Consider the following 23,703-nt stretch of genomic DNA (forward strand, 5'->3'; position numbering starts at 1 on the left):
TGTTGTGCCTTCTTCTTTTCCTGCGGTGTTGTCTTTCGGTGGGTTGTTTGGTCGGCATGTTGTGGCATCATCTGGCTGATGACAGCGGAATTCCCATATCTAATTACAAACAGGATTTCAGCTCCATTAGAGTTGTGTGGTGAGGAGTCAGATGAGTGGCAGGGCAGCACCCAGTGGCCAAAGAGAGACAGAGGGTGAAAGAAAAGAGACGAAAGTGAGGCAGAGCAAAAAGAGAAAAACAGAGAGAGAAAAGAGGACAACGGTGAACCATGGTTTATCTTTCTTTCTACTGCTTTTATGTGGGTCGGAGAAACACTTTATTTTCCTTCTGTGGCCGAAGAAAGCAATTCCTTCTCTTGAAATTGGCAGGTGTTTGTTAGTGGGCAGCTGACAATATTTTTTCTTCCAGTAATGAAGGTTGTGGCTGGGGTCAATGCACTGGGAGGGAATGGCGGGCTGTTTATCCCCCTCAAGGCCAAGCGCCACACGTGTTTTGCTTGGTCTGTGATCTGTAATTGTGGCATTTCCTGAGAGGCGAAGGAACAATCCACAATGTGCTTTGAGAGGGCGCCCGACTAGAGAGTGTGAGGGGAAAAATCAAAGAGGGACACCCACCACACATTTCTAAATTTCTCTCTTTACCATTACACATCTCTCCATCTTCTTTAGCACTTTTTTTAAGCTGTCAGTTCTTATTTAACACATATCTATATGTTTTCTCTCAATATCTCTCTGAGGATGTTTGGTTATTTTGGCAGAGTTAAATGGGCTGTTTTTTCCTCCTATAATTAATAACATTGATGCAAACAGGAAGGTCTAATTGTGATGAATATTTGATGAGAGGGAGAAACATTAGCCTGTTCAATTTACATCAACACAAAGACAGCAGCGAGCAATCCAACTCCGCAAACAGTACAGAGTGTCCTTCACTAGCTGGCTCTGTTGTGCTTGGCTTTAAGCGCCTCACAATACAAGATCAGCCTCAGACAAACACAGAGATGAGGCACCTGTATTTTATCCTGAGGAGGATTTTTTTTTTTTTTTTTTTTCCAATGGGCTTATGTAGTGGCTCCTTCTGATTAAATGGATCCACAGCCTTAGTGGTATTATCAGAAGCATGCTCATTATCATATCAATTCCTGTCTTGGTTGGTAACATAATTTGTTTAAGTAAACACATCCGCTTGTGTGGGCCTGAGCTTGATGATTATAAAATGTCAGTCCATTTCCTCAGAGCAGCTGCGGCCTCAAGTCTGTTTAAAAACAGTATGAAGTCATTCCCAAGTCAGTACTCTGAACAAAACAGTTAGTCCAGTCCCAACAAAGCTGCAGCCAAAAAACATTTCCCCTTTTGCCCACTCCTTTCTATATCAGTCAAATGATTTATACATTTGGATTGCTGTTGGATAATAGGGCTTGAGAGCTGAACATATTAGGCATTCGCACTCCAAAATGCTCATACTCATAAATCAAAGCAGAGTGAGCTACTTTTGGAAAGTTGAATAATTCTATAATCATGCTTTCCAGTGAGACCGTTCTTATTTTGGTAAAATTAAAGAATTCTTCCATTAAAAACATACATGAAAAAAAAAAAAGTCTTGGGGCAGATGAAGAAGACAGCACACTGCAAGCTGTGTTTCATGGCTCTACAGTGCAGAGCAGGCCATATATCTCCAGCGTATTATCAGGATGACTCCTGCTGGCCACCCTGTCACAGGAGAGTGCTTGATATAAACAAGAGATTGCTGCGACACCCAGTAATCAATATTAGGATGGTTTCAGTACCAAACATCATTTGTCTCTGCAACCATTCCTTTGACCAAACGAAGCATTAATTCAAATCATAAATCTGGGCTGATTTAAATCCGAGGAGAGTGAGGGAGAGAGAAGGGCCCCTGTCTGACTGCCTGGCCCTAATGATTTATTTTCTACATTTCTGCGAGCGAGAGATTTGTCCATACTCACTGACAGGTCACCTTCAAACGCCAGTGGCAGACTGTTCATCACCATGCAGACGAGCATCTCATCGCTGCAAGTAAATATTAAAGGAAAAGAATCCAATTGATTGTGGATGGGGCCGAGAGGCGTCACTGCCATATATTTCACTCAGAGAGCTAATGCTGTGGCCCATGCACCCACTCCTAGAACTGCTCCCCCTTTGCCAGAATTATGATTCTTCCGGGAGCCCATGTGGCTGGCTCTGGGCTCAAGGTTACAATTTAAATTGTAAAAAGATAAAACAGTTTCTTATTAGCTCCATTGCCACAGCCTTGCTGTTGGTACTCACATTTATCTTTATTTCTGTGACCTCGCAGGCTCATATTCTCTTTTTTACACACTCCATTCTCTCGGAGTGATGACCTCACAGTTTATGCATTTTGCATTGTTAAATCTGCTTTGAAACACATCCTGTTTTCATCTCGCACACCACAAGCTCCACTGTGTCAAGTATTATTGTAGAAATGTGTTCAGAAGTCACGCCATTTATTACAGTCACTGAATCTGAACCTCAGTGTAGTGACAAAAAGCTAAAGGGATTACATCAGGTTTTGTAATTTGAAAAGGGCTCATGAATCCACACTAACATACCTTATTATTCTCTTTAAGTCGCTAAGTGGTTGTGTGTGATATTAAAGAAATCCTTCTGCATTCTAGGGCTAATAATTAATTGGAATGGTGCATAGTGAAAAAACAGTGCTCTCACAGCAATTCAATTAGACCTTGTTAAAAAGCTGATAGCTTTGGGAAACTGTGTGTTCACAGTTTCTCTTAGCTATCAAGCTTACAGTCTTTCATCATCAAATACTTCATGGGAAAACATTATTTACTTTATTGTATTAAAGTTAATGTTTCCAGTGCATGCAACCCAGCTGAACTCATAGTTTAGTATTTTTATAAACAGAAAAAAAAACTCCAGTATGTTATATCATGCAGATCTTTGGTTTATGTGGAGCTGTATGAGCTGTTTCAGGGTTCTGCGTGAAATCTGGCTGGATCTTAGACAAATGCTGAAAGAAACAGTGGTTAGGTTAAGGCAGAGGTAAGGATCGGTAGAGATGTAGAATTAGTACAAAGCAAGCCTGTTTGAAGTTAAGCACATCTTGTTTCCATTGCTGGATAGAATAGATGCAATTACCAAAGTAGGGGTAAAAGAGATGAGCATGAGTTTGACGACATGGTCTTCAGCAGAAATCATTTTAGACATGATGATAATATGAGAGCCCAAAAAAGAGTAAAAAAAAAACCAAGTATTTAAATAAAAGTTAGCTTAAGTTTCATGTAACAGCTTAGCATTTGGCTGTACTCATTGGGCTTTACCTGCAACAGTTTATCCTTTCAACAATTAAATGAAATCAACTCTGGGTTGCTAAACCCACAATGACAGTACCAAGTGAAGCTGATTTCTCATTGAAATCATTAAAACGATTATAACCTTAAAACTTACATATTTTACTTATAGCTTTTAAACAAGCTTAACATTTTAGTTCTTTCCAAAAGTCATGGCTGTTATCAGTTTATCTCAATTATCTCTCCAGAATATGTGTATTTTTGATACAGAAGGGAATCACTATAGTTTATAGATTATAGTTAATTTCTTGATTTATCCATTAATAGTATAAAAGATATAAAATTGTGCCGGTTTAAGTGAGACATGAGTTCTACAGGTAAAACAGCCTTAATGTATTTGTATATTTCTGTAGTTTAAAATAAACCAGTTGCATTTAAATGACATGAATGTAAGCAATTATAAAAGTGTGCATGTGTGTCTGTGTGAAGGGCATCCTCACCAACACTGGAGCTGAGGTCTCCATTCTCTCCGTCGGCTCCATGGTGGTTGGCATTGCTGTGGTAGCTGCTCATCGCTTCCAGCTTGATCTTCTTGACCTTCATGGCCTCTGCGATGGCTGCGTTGGCAGCTGCTGCCGCCGCCGCTGTCAGGCCTGGAGAGAGGAGACAGAGCGCTTACAGACTGCTACAAGTCTGCTGAGGCTGAGCCACAGCACCTGCAAAACCTTTCACAAGACCTGCCTCTGTGAATAAAGAAAACAAAGCAAAAGGACATTTGAAACACTAAAACTATGAATAATTTTATAGACTACGGGGAATAAGCTCCTATGAGCTCATAACTTGGTTTTTCATCTTCTGACAGGGGATATCTTCACAGCAGGTTATCATGCTGATGAGATGGATCCCTGTGTGCAGCAGCATATGATTTTTATGAATGTTTCACGGACTCCAGCAATCCTCGCCGTTGTATTGATGTATTTGTCCCTTGATGGGAGCAGATGCAGTCAAGATAACAGTACATGATGCAAGCATTTTGTGTGTACAACTTATAAAGATGCAAAGTTGCACGAGTGTGAAAGAGGCTTTGTGATACAGTGTGACGCGAGGAGAGTTCAAGAGGGAAAAAGTGAAAGAGGTTTCAACATGTGAGCAAATCCAGGTGGAGAAGTGCATCTTATGAATCTTGTTGGGGGGAATTTCAATAATAACTTCTGACATATTCATTAGATCTAATCAACCAGAATAATGCCCAATACTGGTGTTCAAATTACATGCAGAAATTTAAGTGTTCTTTTGGGTGTCAAGGTGAGTCTTCACACACAAAATTTATTGAGGGATATGATCCATTAAAAAGAATGGCGTAATTGGGCATTTTTATGTTTGTTTCTGTGATATCTTTAAGACTATCCATAAAACATTAAAAGCTCTCTGTAGAATCAAACAAAAACTCTTGAAATATGGAGTTTTCTTCGCTGCAGTGACAATACGGCCATTATTTTGTATTCATATCACTTGTAAATTTTTGACAAATTGCCAAATACCTATGAGAATTTTACATGCATTCTCTTCCAGCCCAAGGCGGCTGTTCTACTTGAGCAGACTAAATGACAATTGACACCACATTTTAAATAATCATTCAAATTTCTAATGCAATTTCCTAATAGGCACAAGAATAGCATTAAACAAATCTAACACAGTCGTCCACATCAATCAAACTCAACTTGGTATGATTGATATACTAAGACTGAGTTTATAGACATACATATGCTGGGCACACTGCAGAGATCATAAAGCACTGGTTTGTCATTGTGGTGGTTCCAGGGTTCTAGTGTATTGAACGTGACTGAAATCTTTATTCATGAGGCTGGTCTCAAACAGCAGGGACAGATAGTGCTAAAGCTCCTCCAGGCCCCGGTGTGTCTCAGGAGAGTCCCACGACTCTTCCTGCCTACCCCCAGCATCAAAATCAAAAGATGCACGACGAGAAAAAGATATGTAGCCATTACTGTTATAACTCATATCCACACTAGGGCGTATCAGCTACTCTTTTTTAAAGGAGCTGTTTGTACTTGATATGCAGGTTTGCATTACGTCTGATGCAGAACAAAGCAGCATTTGCGTTTATCATCGCTAAGCTGTCACGTCTCGGTGATGGGACTCAAAGCAGCTATTAGCCACGCGTTTGAGGAGTGGCAGGCGTACAAGGAGAGGTAGAAATCAAACATGTGGCTCTCAACACACACTTGTGAGCCTACGTGGGCACAAACACACACACTGAAAAACATGCACACAAGAGCGTACTAGCCTGGACACCCTCTCCCCCTCATCTCCAGCTGATAGGCAGATGGTGGGAGTCACTCTGAGCCACTGGCATGGAGGTGCATATAATTTAAAGCCTTGTTTGCATCTTAAAATACATCAGTACCATATTGACGTACTGTATACATCATGTCAGCGAGGGCCCTCTCGTTTGCAATGGGCCCTATCTGCTGTTCCATATGCATAGGCAGGGCAGGAGGAAAAAAAAAGAAAGAAAAAAAAAGTCACTGCCTCATAAGAAGGTGATACTTCTTCACATAATGAATGTGGCCTCTGCCCAGTCTGAAGGTCAGCCTTCATTTGTGTATAATGGGCAAGAGTCAACTGTTTTCCAAATGAGACGTATGCAGAACAGACTGCCGAGTAAATATTGAAATCACCTCTGGGCTGTTTGTGTGATAAATTCCCCTCACAAATCAGGTGCTGCTCAAAGGAGTGCCGCAGTGGAGCTCTCTGAAGCTCTCTAACTTGTATGAACACCATGCTTTATTGCACTGCAGCCAGTCTGTCACCACCATTTATTTTTTTATTTATTTTTATTTTGTAGACTGGTCTAAACTGCGGCAACCATAAAAAAAAAAAAAAAAAAAGGACATTAAACCATGTAGGAGAAGGTAACAGGTTTTATATCAAATACATATTGAGTAAATAAAGACTGAGAAATTGATTTGTACTATTGTGAAACGAATGGAATGATCACTTTTCCATTTTTCATTTATCATTCAGCTGCAACCTCCCTCCTGTCTTTGACTAAGTGACACTCCATAGATCGAAATCTTTGTTCTGATAATTGTTTCATTTCGCCAGATCAATTGTCATATCCACATAACACGCACTTCAATACAATGGATGTAATAAGGAAGCCAGAGAAACACGGTTGCCCTCCAACAGGTCTATTAGCCACTAGAAGTCTCAACGTCAACAAGACCAATCCCATTCAGTGCTAATCTGCATTCATTACTATGCAAACAAAACAATCCAGCCTCATATATTCTTTCAAAGTCACCTTTAGATTCAGACACTTTTCTGATATTGGAGCACAGATGAGTCCGAATCCTCCTGAGCATAAAACAAACAGCACATCACGGTGGCATGTAGAGAGTCACACCAGTGAGTGAACAGAAAAGGGAACATTTCAACAAATAGAGAATAGCATGGCACTGTCACATGGGGAGCACAAAACAGCAAATAACAGAGACAAGGTCTGATGGTAGCCCTTGGAGCAGCTGTCATATTAAATAATAATGAAGGATCTATTAATATGCAAAGGAAGCAGCAGCCGACTGGCTTAACGCTGTCATGCCTCTGCATATTGTCAGGATCTTCATCATTAATTAACATGCTAGCTGCCCCATACCTGCGCCAATGTCAGAACATTCTTACAACAAACACCCCAATGCCTGTGCCCTCCGCAACTAACTCGTATAATTAAATTAAAATCAGATTAACTTCACATCAGCACACAAAAGACAGACTTTTACGACTTTCTCTAGCACTGATTACACACACACACAAAAAAAGAATAAAATGTAAAGATTAACAAATAACCAGAGCTTATCTTTTGTTTCTGTTGTTCAGAGTTAAGGAATGCACCATGGGCAACAATGAAAACACACTTTATTTATCAGCGCGAAGCAGGATAAATAGAGAGGAGACACTCCATGTCAATGAGCATGGCCGCCTAATTTTATGCATGGACTGGTGGCAGCACAGCGACGGCAAAAGCGGTGATGGGAGCAACGCGACTCTTAGGTACACTAAACCACTTGAACTGTGCTAGCCACATCATGACAAATTTAGTATCAATTACAGGGTGTGCTAACCTTATGACAAGCAGCCAACTGAAAGAGGCGGGGCAGACACACAAGGACTGACACGAAATTACCTGGTGCACACTGGATCTATTTTAAACCTGCTTGAAGCAGCTATGGATTAGATGATCCACTCAACAAGGGTACAAAATGGGATGCTAATTTTATATTGACAGAGTATAAATACCAAGATTTGTCTCATCTTACAGCGCCTGCAAGAAGAACCCGAAAACACGCTGAACCATAAAGCCAAGTCAGGCAGCATTAGAAAATATAGTTTTTACCAGTAAAGTACAGGATGCACTCGTGTAAAAAGCAGGTGACATTCATTTCTCTAATGGTAAACGCAGCACTCTTGCGTTATTCAAAAGGTTGAAGCCACATCCAGGACATAAATGAATTATATGAAAGCTGCTGCTTAAGAAGTGGCCAGAGTGTGAGCGGAGTCCCCCCACGCCCTCCCTTCCCTTCTCCACTTTAAAGGAGATGTCATCTCAGTGTGGTGTCAGTCCACAGCAAATAATCCGATTTGGGGGCCAATCTGCCTGTAATGCATCAGCAACTGGAAAGGCTCCAGCGTAGCCCGCCGCCCCCTCTTGAGGGGCATGAACGTAAGCATTCAGACGCTCAGACACACATGCATGTGCTTTCACACACACAAATGAAGGTATTTCCTTAAGTGGAAAACTAAGCATATTAAGATGTCCTTTTCTAAAAGGAGCAGGTATCAAGGGCAAAGATACATATGTTAACAATGTGCTTCACATCCCCTCTCTGGTCCTGCTGAGAACACATTTTTACAGTTTCATATAAGCAATGATGCTAATGTGATACGATTCAAATGTACGTCTTATCCCTTGTCTGGTCTCAAAAGAAAAGTTTGATTAGCGTTTGCATGAAGAAATCACAGTAAATGAAATGAAATTAAATGGTAAATGCACGGGAGAGTGCACCAGCATCATGTTAGGCATGTGTTGCATTTCTCTCCTTATGTAACAGGTGAGTAAGGGGGGAAAAAGGTATTTCATGCAGCCCAAATTGAACGCTGCAGCTTTTTTTTTTTCTTTTTTCTTTTTCTACTTGAAAAATTGGAGAAGCTTTAGGAAAAGCTGCCAGCCCACATTCTATCTGTGTGTGCAGGCGTTAGCTCGTCTGAAAAATGAACTAATATAACATGACATGATAGTGAAACTATTCAATGTCATTTTTTATCATCTTTCAGAACATTTGGACATGACAGGAAGATCAATTAGTCGCCTACTTAGATGCTAACTTATGTGTGGTCAATTATATGTGATTGCTAATCTGCCAAAATGTGAAACTTCTGAGACGTTTAATACTTAATAATATCATCAAAACAATAAATGCTTTAATTACAGAAAGTGCTGTAGAAGTTCTGTCTTACCACAGTTAGGAAGCTTAAGGCAGTTATGAGAAGACCAAAAACCTCAATTACTTTATCTCTGCCCCCGAATACCCTGACTAAATGTCAAGATCACAGAGTCCCTCTGGGCTTAAAGGGGATGATATCAAAAGGCTTTTCTGTTGCTTTATGTTCCACTAAATAACACATGTCTTTCTCATCATTGTCCTTCTTCTGTGTTCACTACGGCCTTTAAGTTCCTTCTATAGTAGAGCACCGATAGCCAGTGACCTCACCCTGTTCCCAGAGTTCAAAGCCCCAGCCTGAGCTGTGAGCCTCCATTGTATTGAAACACATGGACAGAGTTGTGTTTAATATTGAATTTAAAAGTCTTCTCAAAGATGCTTCTTTGTTGCCTCTTGGACAAAGAGAAAAAAGAAACAGTCTATTCTGTTTTTTTTTATAAATGTGTTTGCTTAGAGATCTGCTGAATTTGTTAAATATAAATTTCATAATAATACAGTTAATTGTTAGTTAAATACAGTGTGCATTGTACACCAAAAGAGTATTCATAGAGCTGCTTTCGATAGCTCAGTATCATTAAAGACATATCAAGAAGGACAGCAAAATATGTAAATCAGAGCACTTAGAGCCCCCAACATCAAAGCGTTCACAATGAAGCCAGCCACAAATAGAACAAAAGCATTAGTTGCAATAAGACTTGGCCCAGGGCTAAGTTAGGGCACAAACGGTTGTTGTTGATTCTTGTGGCGATAAGCTTGCTTTAGCATCACCACTGCCTATGTACATATACCAGTGGAGTGGATTTAATCGCACTAATTAGAATGCACTCAAGGCAAAATGCAACATCTACTGGAATAATCTGAGAGAAAAGATTTCCAGTCCCATTTATTCTCCCCCCTTTTGGTTTCCGGGCGTTAAGCAGAGGATCTGTTTTTGGTAAACGAGTGAGCGGCTGGTGTCTGGTGGTTGGGTGCATGTGTCACTTTGGACTGGTTGCCATTTCGAGGACAAGCTGCGGGGCGGCTACTCGTAGGGAGGCCTAATGTGTGTGTGTGTGTGAGAGAGAGAGAGACCCAGACAAGAGAGAATGAGAGCCTTAGCAACAGCGATAGAGCAGCACAGACCAAAACCATACCTGTGGGTGGGATCATTCCAGGAGACATGAGTCCAGGGACCGAGTGGGGCATGATGTGGGGGTTCTCTGGTGATGTCACGCTCTGGGTTCTCTTCGGAGGCCGGCCGGGTCTGGAGCTGAGAAAGAAGAGGGTGAGATATGATGAAGAGGAGACTGGCAGAGAGAGGAGGGGCCGTGTGGGCAGCAGTGGTGGCGGGGGAGCGTTAACATTTGGAGCACCCCAGAATGCAATTCCATTCCGAAGAGCTAACATGTACTGTAAATAAATTTCTTTTCAAGGACAGTTGCTTTCTGCAGCTCAACATAATAGACTTCCATAACTAATTAGATTACACGGTGAATTCATTTCCTTTATTGAAGATCAACCACTTTTTGATGCATAATTCATAACCTGTACCTCGTTACCTGTTCCTCCGTATTAATATCCCCACACTATTTGAATTGCCTCGTTTGCATATGCTAAAATCCAGTGCGCGGCCCTCGGCCTGGAAATTACATGTTAACTTGTTATAATTATTGCAGTCAGGCCACTATTGATTTATGAGACTTTTAAAAACCAAATATGTGTAGTTCTGGTAATGAATGATATTTTAAGGTTCTTCAGGAAATTAAAAGGCAATGGCTGCCTTAGGAAATGTTCTGCTTGCTTGATTTAATGCGTGCCTTAGCTGGAAGGTGGTGTGACAGAGTGATTCAGACCTGTTGGACGGTTCTGATGGGGGAGTTTTATTACACCAAACGAGGGGCACAGATCCAGCCGTGATAAATGACTGTGCCACCTTACTGTGGAGGAGAAAAGGCCTTTAAAGCAGATACACCCCTGACTTTCCACACATCTTACTCATTCACTTATTAATACAGCTTCAAGTTTCAATCAATACCTACTTTACTGGCTTATAGTTACAAAGAAAAGCCTACAGGGTGAAAAAAAAAAAACACATACACAATGAGCATGTAATGGGCCGAGATTCTGTAGAGGCATATTCTTTATGAAGCAGGAGCTGCATGTCTCAACCGAAGATGAATTATGGTGACTTGACACAGGTGACATATTGGCTTCATACATTATTTCACATAGTAGTCCATTTCAAGCTTTACCAAGATACCAGGTTCTCTCTTAAATGAGTTAAAGCTATCTTTAAAATGCAAAATGGCCTCTATAAATTGTAGAGAGAAGAGTATGGATAATCAGGAGGAGATTTTACATATTTGTATTTTTCTTATAGGATTTTTATGTCTTAACTTTATATATTTACATACACACACACACAAACACACACCCATATATATATATATATATATATGGGTGTATATATATATATATATATATGCAGCAGATGTGAGTAAAGTCAGCCACCAAATGAACAAAAGAAATATAAATATAAAGAAAAATATAAAGAAGAAATTATTTTTGCAAATTAAAGTATTTTATTACTTTCTATACCTGTGAATTATCTGTAGTTGTTTATTAACCCCTTACTTCCTCGAGTCCTCTGCACAGAATTTGGCTTTATTTGTTACAAAAAAAAAAAATGTTTTTTAAAAGGGTTTTCAAAGTATGGCTTGTTCAGACTGAAAAGGCCACCTCACAATACTTTGATTTGATTGGATGCAGCTTGTTGTGATTCATTCATTGGTGTCAATAAATTTTAAAAACAAAATTCTACAAAAATGTTTAATGGAGGTTTTACCTTGAGCTACTTCCTCTTGCTTGCTGATGAGGAAATTTAATGTATTCCAGATTTCTCTCAAGTGTCCAAAGCAGCTCTGCTGCTGATATTGAATTTTAAGGGTGTTTTTAAAAGGAACAAATATGTTGTTTAAAATTACATTTTAGATTCATTCAATGGAACTTGCTGAGAGCTCGTCTAATTTAACAATAAAGTCTTATTCTGGACTTTATCAACCAGTACAGTGTATGACGGTGTTTGTGTTACAGTACATTTCACTACATTTCCCAAAGGCGGCATCTAAAGAGAGGTGGAGTGTCTTACTTCAGATAGCACACAGCCTTAGTGGTAGAATTTATTCAGCCATGTCTTTTGAGGTTTATTTACCTCACTACTGCTAATAGAGTGCACTTAGAATCTGTCTGAATGTGCTGACTCTCTCATATACCAGCTCTGGAGGTTTTAGGACTAAAAGCAGACTTTCACCCAACTGTGTCCCGTTGCAGGGGAAATACACAAGAGATAGAAAGAGGTATCAAGAGCGAAGCAAATGGCAGAAAGTGAGAAGGGCATTGAGATAGACAGAGAGGAGGAGAGGGGCAGAAAGAGAAATGAGTGCCCGTTCAACCCAGGAAGGTCTGGAAACGTAATTCCTATTTCTATAGAAGCACCTCTTTGATCTTATGAGAGGGCGAGATCGCAGACAGTTTTGCTGTCATCACTTTCACTTGTACTCTGACTGAATTATTTATGAAAGACCTCAATAGAAGATATGTGATGGGTAAAAGGCTTTTTTTTTTTTACTAACAATACTAAAAGCAAAAAGGCTCTCAAATGGACAAAAAATGTCATATCAACCTTAGATCATGTCAAAGGATGTGAACCCCCGGCACAAAGGCCCGGTTAAGTAAAGGTAATGTTTAGATAGGCTGCAAGAGAATCTGTCCGTGTGTTTAAAGGGATAACATTTCAGCTACTCTATGCGCACAAATAACACTAGCAAGCCATGAAAGCAATACGCTAACCAAAACAGCTTTGAACTGAGGAACCTCCGAGCAACAGGAAGGCCTTTCAGAAATTAATGTTACTGTCTTTTTTCCTCATGGCTGAGTAGGTGTCTAAATTTGCAGAAATAGCATCTAATTTGTTGTTAAAGAGTTGCAGCAAAGACTGTTTTCCTCCTGTGTTGGATGGTTTTTTTAAGGCTTGTTAGTCTTGTAGTTCTCTAGGTTCTTTAACAAAATGTAATTTCTTGCCCTGAAACACCACATCTGAGGCATGCAGGCTAACATCTGAACAGATCTATGATGGTCAGAGCCATGCAGGCTAATAAGCTGGGTCCAGAGAGGAACTGAACCTGGCCTCAAACAAAAGATTCAGGCTATTTATCAAGCAGCAGATGCTGATTCCCTAAATAGCTTGGCACAGAAACTGTTTCAAACTAGGCCATTATTACAGACAAAGATGAGAATTTTGCTTTGTTTGGTGTATTTCTTATCTGCTGTTGTCTTTTCTAATTTTACTAACCTTCTTTTTAAATTTCGTCATGTACTTTAACATGTTAAAGAAAATATGATCTTTAAATCGGGATTGTTTGGACAATATTATTCTTGGTCTGGACGTCAGTCATGAAAGAACTTTATGTCATGTTGTATTTACATTTATACTACGGACATTTAGGCCGCCTCGTATCTCTGGCTTTAATTAAGGAAATAAAATAGGCCCCACCAGCTTTTGGGCTGGGGCCGCAAATATGTTACACATCTATTCTCTCTTTCTTGTTTTGCTGCCATGGTGAAAAGAAAATAGTGGTGAACTTTCCCTGAACCAAACTTCCTTTAATGGCCCGGCCGTGTGTTGACCCAGCAGAGTCGGCTGGAACCTGATACTATCCAACACACTACGCTGCGCAGGCAATCAGATTACACGGGGCCCAACAATACACTCCACACGAGTCCAATTTCAGCACTACAATGCAATAAAAGCAAAATAATTAAATTCACGTTCTCACCCCGTTTACAGGAAGCCAACACGCAGTGATCGGTATAATAAGAGGTATAATATCACCTGAGATATCAGGATGGTTTTTGATCTAATGGCAAAATTCTGACATCTCACTATCAGACTTTTTTCTCTGACGACGGAAGCAGTGACTGAGATCTTATTACCCAGAACGCTGTTAATGCAGTGATTATGATCTGTTATAAATCAATTGAAACCACAAATGTGATGTTTAGCCCAAGTGAGCACACTCCCTTAGTGGATTTAGTTACACACAAAAATCATCTGCTCTTCCCATCTTGGGATATCTTTAGGAATTCAACCTGATTATGTCTATAGTGGTTCCAGTTTGCAGAAAAAGGGCATAATATTATTTCCTGGTGGTTATGATTGAGCCATTAACCTTTTATCTCAGTCTTTTGTTTGACGTTTCTAAAAGGTAAGGATGAAGATATTTATTCCATTTCCGCCCAGCTGGCCAAAACAAGCGAGTGAATCATTCGTCTGGGGCATGTGTAAACAAAAGGCCTCCTCAGGTCTCTGCCAATCAGGCCTTATAAAATATTAACCCAATGTCATTGCCCTTTTAAAATCTCTCACCTAGAATTCCCTAATTGTTCCTTTTCTTTATCTCTGCAGTGCAGAGAGTAAATAAATTAACAAAATAGCTTTTATCGCCCCGAGTAACCTTTTAACTGAAGGATTATCTGGGGTTTATTTTTCATTTCTCTCGCCGCGATAGCAGAGCATGCCCCATTGATTGGTTTGCTGGGGTGGTGACCAGCCATGAAAACAAGGTCTTATTGATAAAACAAAGCAGCGTCTTACCTTTTAAGTGCCAGGTCAGGCAGAAATTCAGACCCCCCCTCAGACCATCAGGGGCCTGAATATGCTGAGCTTATAGCTTTTCTTAAATTTGGTTCAATCAAAAGGTTTAAAAATATGCACACAACTCCCTCAAGAGGTTAACCGTGTTTGTTGAAAGACAAGGATAACATGACTGTGGTGTGTTCTTGCTAATTTAAAATCCCCACAGGTAGCATAACAGCTTTGATTGAAAGGAAAAGACAAATTTTTTGCTTACTTTAAGTGCAGAAATAAATTCTTTAAGTGAGAAATTCTGCAGTTTATTTAATGTAGTTTGAAAAAAATAATAAAAGTAAGACTGAACTACAAGTATTAGCACAAAAATTTGATCTAAACTGGAGAGCAAAGACAGAATGAACAAATGTTGTTTATCCAGTGTGAATCTGTGATGATAACATATATGTCTAATTAATTATGAGCTGATTAGCATGTAGTCTTTGCTCTCTAGCTCCCAACCTAATCAGCTGCGGTAAGATCAGTCATGGATGATATAAGAGTAACGTGACACAATCACAACAGGAAAGATAAGATCACTGCCAATACAAACTAAATGATAAGGAAGCAGTGAGTATTTTCATTTGATCTAGATATTTTCTTTTTTAAATTTCCACCTTTAAACTTTTCACAGCACTAAAAAAAAAAATCACTTTTTTAAGCTAAAATGCCAACAACTACCTGCTCTACCTCTTAAGAAGACTATTTGTGTTTCAGTTCTGTCATTCATACTGAACTTTGTTGTGTTTTTGTAAAATTAAGCATTTAAAAGTCTTATTTTGGCTGTTTGGATGACTGAAATTTAAAGACAGATGCTTCTTCTTTAAATATGAACAATTAATCAAACAATAAACATAATAATTACACAGTTATCTGATAGTAAAAGCTATCCTGAGTTGTAGTTAATCAAGATTCTCACAGGCAAAAACAGTGAAAATGACAGGAATATATGTTGCCTTCAACAAAACAGAAAAAAAGGATGATTTATATTTCCTGCTGACCTTGGCAGTCTATTCGTTGTGATGATCATAATCTCAGAGTCACAGTGTGATACATGAGAATGTATTCACTCATCCATCTTTTTCATGCATCCATCTATCCTTCCCCTCATCTTGTATCTGTATTTGCATTGAACCTATTCTTGGATTATCTCTATCAGTTTCCCCTTGCACCTGTCAAACACTGCCTCGCACAGGTAGCCACATCGCGTTTATCTGATCTAGATAGCTGGATTACAGCGAGTTTGTAGAGTGTGAGGAGCAACAGAAAAAAAGAAAAGAAAAATAGACACACACTTTTATTTATTAAGGTTAGGAACAGCTGCATCCGCCTGCAAACTGTGAACCTTTGTTATGGAACAATATATCACAGATCAAATAGTGTGAAATCAAAGGCGGGAGAGAGTTAGCATCAATCCCACTAAAACCCCTTTTAAAGTGCTGTCTGTGCTCTGATCCCTGGGTGGACTAATGTGTAGGGTTGAGATCAGCAGTAGTTGGAAAAGTAGGAGCCTTCCTGGTGCCTTTGTCTGGGCTCAGGGGTGATTAGACCCACGCTGGGTCATACCATCACAGCGTCTGATGGCACAGAGGAACTTGGAGCCAGTCACGCTCCCTCCAAGACTGTGTTGAGCAACTACAGCCAGGCTTTTCGGAGCAAACCACTCTTACAGTAGCTACAAAGAGATTCATCTTGTAATCACATTCTATTAGAGCTGTTTGAAGCCTCTCGGCTGTGAAATAGAATCTATAAAAGATCTGAAACATGATAAATTGCTGATTATTCCCATGCATCATTAATGTTAAAAGCTGATTTCATAATTGTATGTCCCACAACTACAGAGTCGGAGATTGTTTAGTATCACATCAACAGAGTGTGATAATGAGTAAGCAGACTTCCTACATCACGGGAACTGATGAGGAAAGCCTAATTGGTTGACTTTTCCATGCCTAATGGATGGTTCTCTTAATTAAAAAGATACTGTACCAAATGTTAGAAATCAGATAGTGCTTAAAGTAAATGCAGTTAATCAAATGTATGAGAATGAGGAGTTCCAGGAAAGCCTAAACGAGATTGGTAGATATGATTTTTCTCCAATATTTATTAATTGCAAATGCCTTTGGTTAGCAAAACAGAATAGGTCTTATCTTCAAACTGTGAGGAAATTTCATCTAACCACTCTCACTGATCTCTCTTTTTCATGAACTGCGATGCATATGAAACAAGTCTTCAAAACAAGGCTTTAAAAACTTACCCAGTCAGGGTGCCTTTGAGGATATTTAATTAAAATCTAATCCTGCATTCATTAAGGCTCACATAAATTAAGCTGTCATTCATAAGATTTATGGATTCTCATTTGCATATTGCATACAATTCATCAATTACTCAAGTATGAAAGGAGCGCATTTCCCTTGGAGCTGCCTGCTAGCCTGCCAACATTTGAAATGAGAGAAAGAGCACAACTGTCAGGCATTCACTGCAAACTTTTCCCCACAATGTCTGTGCACTGATTAATCTCATTTTCTCGGCATCCCTTACAAGATTGTACACAGTCCAGCTGCACTTTTCAATTATTTCTCCTGTCCTCTCAACTAACTTTGAAAGCAGGACGGGCTAAATGTGGACTGGGGGCTACTTTAGTCTTTATGTATATAACATGTCTTTTTGCCAGGGTAATCATAAATTAAAGAGAGAGGTTTTAGAGATCCTAATGGAAGGGAACTGTAGTAATTTTATTGCAAATCCCATCAGGCAAATATTCTGCATGCTATAATAGCATATTTCCTGTCACATTTAGAGAAGAATACATCCAGCAGGCATTCTGACAGAGAGAGAAAGCACAAGAAAAAGATAGAGGGGGAGGGTGGATGGGATGAGAGTGAGAGTGGCAGAGAGAAAACAAAAGAGAGGGGGAGAATCTTAGTGCTAAACACATAAAAACTCCCTTTTTTGGACATGAGGCTATGGGAAACACAGTACGGAGTAAGTGCTTAAAGCAAGCGAAGCGTGAACGCATCTAAGATAAAAGGTCAGGCGAAAACAAACAGACCACTTGCGAGGACGAATGGAATTAATTGACTCATTAATATGCATGGCTAATAAAGCCCAAAATCCTAAAACAAAAATCATTGTCAACCATTCCCTTTTAATGGCTCTTATTTTCAGCTTGAGAAGAGCTAGTCTACAGGGTGTATCAATCTTAGGAGGGGTGGAGTTCCTCCACCAAACAGGCTTGGGGTAACCTCGGTGTTGTACGCTCATGTCCTCCCCAGCAGACAAAGGCAGAGTTGTTCTGGTGGAGGGATTAATTGAGAATTAATCCTGGTTTCTGGCAGTGGAACAGACCGGCAGTTAGAAGTGAAAGTCATCCTGAAGGGTAGTTAATTGGTTCCCCATAGCAAAAGCTTTGGAGAACAGAAATCAAGCTGCATTTTCATTAATCCTCCCTATTGTTTTGTGAAATTGTTGTGGAGAGTGACTTCAGATAGAGTCAACAGTTAAGGCTTTTAATTTGCTTTTAATTCTGCCAGTGGGGTGACAATTAACAAACCCCAAAGAACAATAGCTGTGAAAATTATGCATTCGATTGACTCTAAATGACTCTGAAATCAAAAACCGATAAGCAATTAATACACTGTACTCTACAAATGGTAAGTACCTCCAACATGCTTGATCGGCCCCATCTCACTCTGTCTGTTCCTCTCTTTGTCTAAATATATGTATATAAATATATAGAAACCCTTCCATCACTACTAAAGTGTCTGAACTTTGGGAATAGCACCACCGGATTGCCGGATGTGATTAATTTCAGGTCCAAATGGACACAAAAGACACAAAGGGTGATGTAATCATAACATGAGGAGACACAGTGGCTAACAGCAGAGATTGAGGAGGAAGAGGGTGCAGAAAAAAAGATGAAGAGAGCATAAGACAAAAAGAGGGAGAAAAGACAGAGCAAAAGAGACAGCTCCCAAATACTCTCCAAGTTCAAGCAAAACAGGAAGACTGTGGTGATTAGCATTAATTGCACTGAGGATTGGAATCCTGTGTGAAACATTAAACAAAAATTATCTTCTGTTTATTCATTTTTTTTTCCTGGTTTTCTTCTTTTTTTTCAATAATTAATGAAATGTAAATACTTGGAGGAGTCCAAAAATGATCCAGGGAGGAAAAGAGATGTTTACATAATCAGGAAAATGTTCCTGTTCTCCTTCTTGTTCTCTCTGTATACATGGAAAGGTTAGGGCTCAGGCCTGTTTCTCGCCGTTTCCCCACCAGAAGTAGCGGTGTCTGTTCCCCTGAGTGTCGACTGCTGGGAGAGTGTTTGCATATTTAGATACAAGCAGCCCTGTTTATGCAGCCCCACTCTCAGCTGCTCGAGTTCACTCCAACGCAAGCCCTGATCAATTTGGCCAGCTGTGCTTTAAACGCTGTTTACAACAATAACATCCCGGCTAACTGAGCAGATCCTAGCGTGCAAGCACACACACTTCCCAGAGAAAGAGAGAGAGAAGGAAGGGGAGAGAAACAACTTCAGAGGGAGCCCCCAGCCTGCACATTCCCAGACGAGCATTTGTACTGAGTTAAAGACGAATCAAAGCCTGACTCCTCTGCGAGACACGGAAGAATTGGATTCCGTCTGTGTACATCTCTGTGATCCTTCCGGAAGGATCTCTGACTGCAAGCAGAGAGAGGAAATAACAAGAACTCAAACTAGGGTCCCACCCTGAAGCAGGCCAGACTGGAGGTGGCAGTTACAAGCTTTATGCCTCATCAGTGATTGGCACAGAGAGCAAAATAAAATGTCAGACGCACACACATGACAACTGCTTTCAACAAGCTGCTGCGCATTTCACAAATATCCCTGTTTGGGTGAGACGCCACATTCCTTGAGACTTCAGATTTCTCTCAAAAGCTAAAACTCCATTTAAGCCTGGCAGGGGAGCAAATAGGCCTACTCAGCAGATAGCAGTGAAGCTGCTGGTGTGCTCTCGCTTGATGATATAATTCTTAATGTACAGCTTGACTAGACATAAATCTTACCCAACCATCAGCTCACCTGAATTCTTTTCTCTCCCTCCTTTCTCTCTCTCTTTGTCATGATGAATTGTTTGCTACATCTCGGAGACTAAAACCCTTCAACCTCTTCAAACCCGGGTTTCTAATAACGTGTAGGTGCTGGGGAGAGGTGACAGCATGATGAATATCACAACAGACAGCTCCAATATGGGACAATTTTACCAGATCGATATCTCACTGCAATATCAGAGAAAAGGAGCTGATATTAGTCTACACAGTGTATTACAGATGGGGTACATTTCTTCTCTCTGCACTCCCTGTGAACCTAGGCTATATTTCATCCATGTCGCCAATGGTTTACACACTCACAAACGCCCTGGAAACTAATCATAGCATGGTAGCCACGCCAGATGCATCTGCTTAAAATTATCCATAAGTGTGATGCGCTCATAACCCCTTGTTCAACACAGTGATGGACTTGCAAATAAACTGTGAATCACATTAGAGGATGTTACAGACCATTATTTCTAGTGAGAACAAATGTTTGTCACATTCTAATAGAGAGATCACAGGAATCATGTGGGATATGCAGCTTTTTAGTGGAAAGCAGAGGCAAAAGTGGTTTTCAGACTTGAAACTCATCTGCAAACAGACCTTCTTTCTCTCGCTTTGTTTTCTCTCAAAAGTTTATTGCTCTTAAAAGCAGCAGATGTTTGTAATGTTTAATTGAATCAATAACAAATTTTGAACATGTACAGCATCCATGAGGGAATGTGATCTTGGAGAGAAAAACATGTTGATTTTGCTGGGAAAGAAATCAGATCCACAGTTATTAAAGTTGATGGAAACAAGAAAAAGTTTGATGAAACATTATAAAATTATCTTATGAGACTGTGTCAATCAGTTACTCCAAATTAACAGCAGATGTGTTTCGATTGAGGTTTGCAATTCACTTTTAAAGTATAACGCAACTGAACAAACTGAAACTTTCTCAACTTCATAGGAAAGTTTCTACATTTACTTCAGGGTAACAATACTTATGACATTATACAAAAACACCTGTACACTATGCAGCTGAGATACAAGTCAGATCTTCTGGGGTTAAATCATATTTTCAGTTCAGTTCAGTTCAGTTTATTTGCCATTTGCAGAAAAGAAGCCACATTGGAAAACAGTTGCAAGGAACTCAAAGTGCACTGTTAACATTTAACAGACAAAACATACGAAACACAAGCCTAAAAATACAACACATGGACACATCCTAAAACGCATAATACTAAGAAACAATAAAAATGTTTATGTAATACCACTTTCTGCCTCTAGATGGGATGTGTTTCACTTTTGTGTCCCACAGGCAAAGAAAAGTAGAGGATGAAGCACTAGCCGGCTGGCGGTAGCAGCAAACAGACCACAAAGACCACAAAACGTTAAGTAATTAAAATAATGGTGGAACGAATGTTACCTTCACATTTACTTTTCTTCTAGACTCCTAAATTAAAAGCTTATACTGTTAACGTTGATTCATCTCATATTGTTGCTACATAACTTTTCAGATGATTCTGCAATGCATAACTGAGGATCTGAGGTCAACTCAGAGATAATTTTGGTGCATCTGCTTTTATTTATTTATTTATTTTTTACTCAACTGGATGTTCTGTCTACATGGAAACAGCATTTTGTGCAATTTTTCATTTTGAGTGTTTATAACTCATAGACATCATTCCTGAACCGATGGCACCATAGCTCCACTTCCCCCTTAACCAGTATGTACAAAACCCAGTTAAAGCTACAACAATGGTGGGTGATGATGTTGTATTTGTGCTGCAGGAGCTACCATCCATGGTATGGCTTTTACAACTTTTACTCCTTTTTAGCTTGATTCTCCATCATCTTCATGGCTAATTCTCCATGTGGATGTAGCCTGAGATGCGTGTTTGGCATGTGTGAATTACCAAAGCAGAACAATGGCGGGGTAATAAGGCACAATGTTTGCTAATATTAGTGCTAAAAACTAAACTAATTATATAAAATAAGCTGTGCAAGGGTAATGGTACAACATGTGCATCCTGCTTGCCTGAATTGACAGGCAACAGCGCTGTCAATGTAAATTTTTCCTCTCAAATCTCAGTGTCTCTTATGGCTATATAGTAAGCTAACTAGAAAAAAAATCTTAAATCATGAATAGACATAATTTGGTAAAATCTCTTGCCCGTGGTGGTAATCATTTTTGGAGATCAAAGCAAAAAAAATCGACTTTTTAAAAGACCTTCGTCTGTTTCTTTTGGTCAGTGCATCAGATTCTCTTTCATCTCCTTCAAGGTTTTGTTTCTTGTTTGATACTGCTACACCTTCTCCTCTATTTCCTGTAGCCATGCCTAGCGTGACCTATTCCGCTACCTTCTGATGATATGATGGAAATTAATACAGCTTAGTTAATTAGCTCCAAACATGAAAACATTTCACAGGTTTGTTTCAAATTGTCTAAACAATTATGTGGAAGCTTCACTATTGTGTTTCTAATCTAACAGTATATACACGTTTGTGTGCATATGTGTAATTAGAGGGTTGAGTTTAATTTTCTGAGAGAGTAAATTATGGTTCAGGGGACTCATCACAGTACAAACATTTGTTGAGGTATAGATGGAGAAATCAATCACAAATGGTCTCTGGCAAATTAACTGACACAGTTCTCTTTGTAAAGCTCTGTGCTGAACGCCGTGGTCAGGTAATATGTGGATGAAGAAATGGAATGAGACACCTTTTACTTCCAAGGGAGACGGATGCATATAGAAGGAAAGAGAGAGAGGAAGAGTGAAGGAATGAAAAAGAGTCTAAAAGAGGGAGTGCAGACATTGCTAACGCTTAATATCTTCACTCTCCAGGGGGCCGGGGCTGAGGGCCCCACTGCTGTCAGCTGCAATAGGACCAGTCTTTTTGTGAGTGCCCAAGGTTCGTTAAGGGCTATTAATGGAACACAGTATCCCTTGTGCAGGGAACTTGTCAGTGTTTCATTAGAGACTGATAAACATATAATGCATAAGTGTCAAACACAGTGTGTGTGCAAGTGTGATGTGCTGGCAGGAGAGAAAAGGGATTTTGGGATTGCAGTGTAAGAGCTATTCCCATGCTCTGCACGGACAATATTAAAGATTCAATAAAGAAAAAGGGGACAGTGGACACATCTGGAGTTACTAAGAGGAAGTTTGTAACAGTGCTACATTTTTTTACTCAATTTTCAGCCAACATAAGACAAGCTGGCATATCTCTCCTCTTGTCTTTTCTTACAGCCTGGACCCAAAAATTGCAAGAAAAAGAAATAGATCATATTCAATTAAAGTTCTTTTTTCACCACTACTGAACAAATTTGCCCACAGCTGGGACTCTGGGTCTGGTTCACAAAGTCCTTTTGATCATTTTGTGCTAGTAAGAGAGTTTGGAGTCCCATGGAGAATGGGACCAAGCTGATCTTATTATGATAATTGGGATACATCAACTTCAGATAGCACTAATGGAGGGAGATTTCAGTGATCAAGAGCATACATTCAACTGTAGAAACAAGTTCACTTTTTTTTAGAATGAGGCATTATGCAATGCTCTGGTTGTGTTCCCAGTAGGCAGCTTCTGAGACTGCCAGTACAACCAAAGTATGCTTTAGCTTTGGTGTTGGAAGCAATTTACACTGTGTGACGTTTTGCGCCAAAGAGAAGTGTTACTCTGCTGAAGTTAAATCTATTTCCCCATGAGTGAATAATTGGTTACTATGACCATTAATCAGTTAATCTCCTTTTTTTTTTACCCCCTCTTCTACAGAGAAATATCAGAGGTTCAATAATTAAAAACGTGTCAGGTGAAAGTCCAGTGTGCTTCCTCACACTGTATGTTCTCACATTCCCTGCTTTGTTCATCTTATTAACCTCCTCTCCGCTCACCGCGCCTTTAAATGAAATCTTTAGCCCCTTACATGTGAAATTAAAACTGCCCTCCCTTGAGCGCTTTTAATTATTCTTCTTCAGGAGAAACTTCCACTTCCACTTTTGTCAAGGCGGCCTTCTTTCTTCCCAGTCGCCCTTTCCTCACTCCCACTCACTGCCCAGGTCTGTCATGCTTCACTCCTCCCTCCAGCCCGTTACACTCCTTTTTTTCCCCTCTTTTCTCTTCTTCTGTGGGTCTGTTTAATTCTCACCTTGCTCTGCCCTTGTCATCAAGCCATTGA

The 23,703-nt window shown here is 39.8% G+C and overlaps 1 protein-coding gene across 7 annotated transcripts in view; it reads right to left on the minus strand.

The window, feature by feature from the left end:
• The window catches only part of dachd (dachshund d), a 91,773-nt gene that overhangs the window by 31,829 nt on the left and 36,241 nt on the right, over window positions 1–23,703 (minus strand). For all 7 annotated transcript variants that reach the window (XM_042002448.1, XM_042002447.1, XM_042002452.1 and 4 more), the window contains exons 2-3: window positions 9,940–10,055; window positions 3,788–3,940 (exon numbers count right to left, since the gene is read on the minus strand). In XM_042002448.1, coding sequence (XP_041858382.1) covers window positions 3,788–3,940; window positions 9,940–10,055 — 269 coding nt within the window. The remainder of the gene's footprint in view (window positions 1–3,787; window positions 3,941–9,939; window positions 10,056–23,703) is intronic.

The sequence above is a fragment of the Melanotaenia boesemani genome, chromosome 12 (assembly GCF_017639745.1).
Source record: "Melanotaenia boesemani isolate fMelBoe1 chromosome 12, fMelBoe1.pri, whole genome shotgun sequence".
NCBI classification, from domain to species: Eukaryota; Metazoa; Chordata; class Actinopteri; order Atheriniformes; family Melanotaeniidae; genus Melanotaenia; species Melanotaenia boesemani.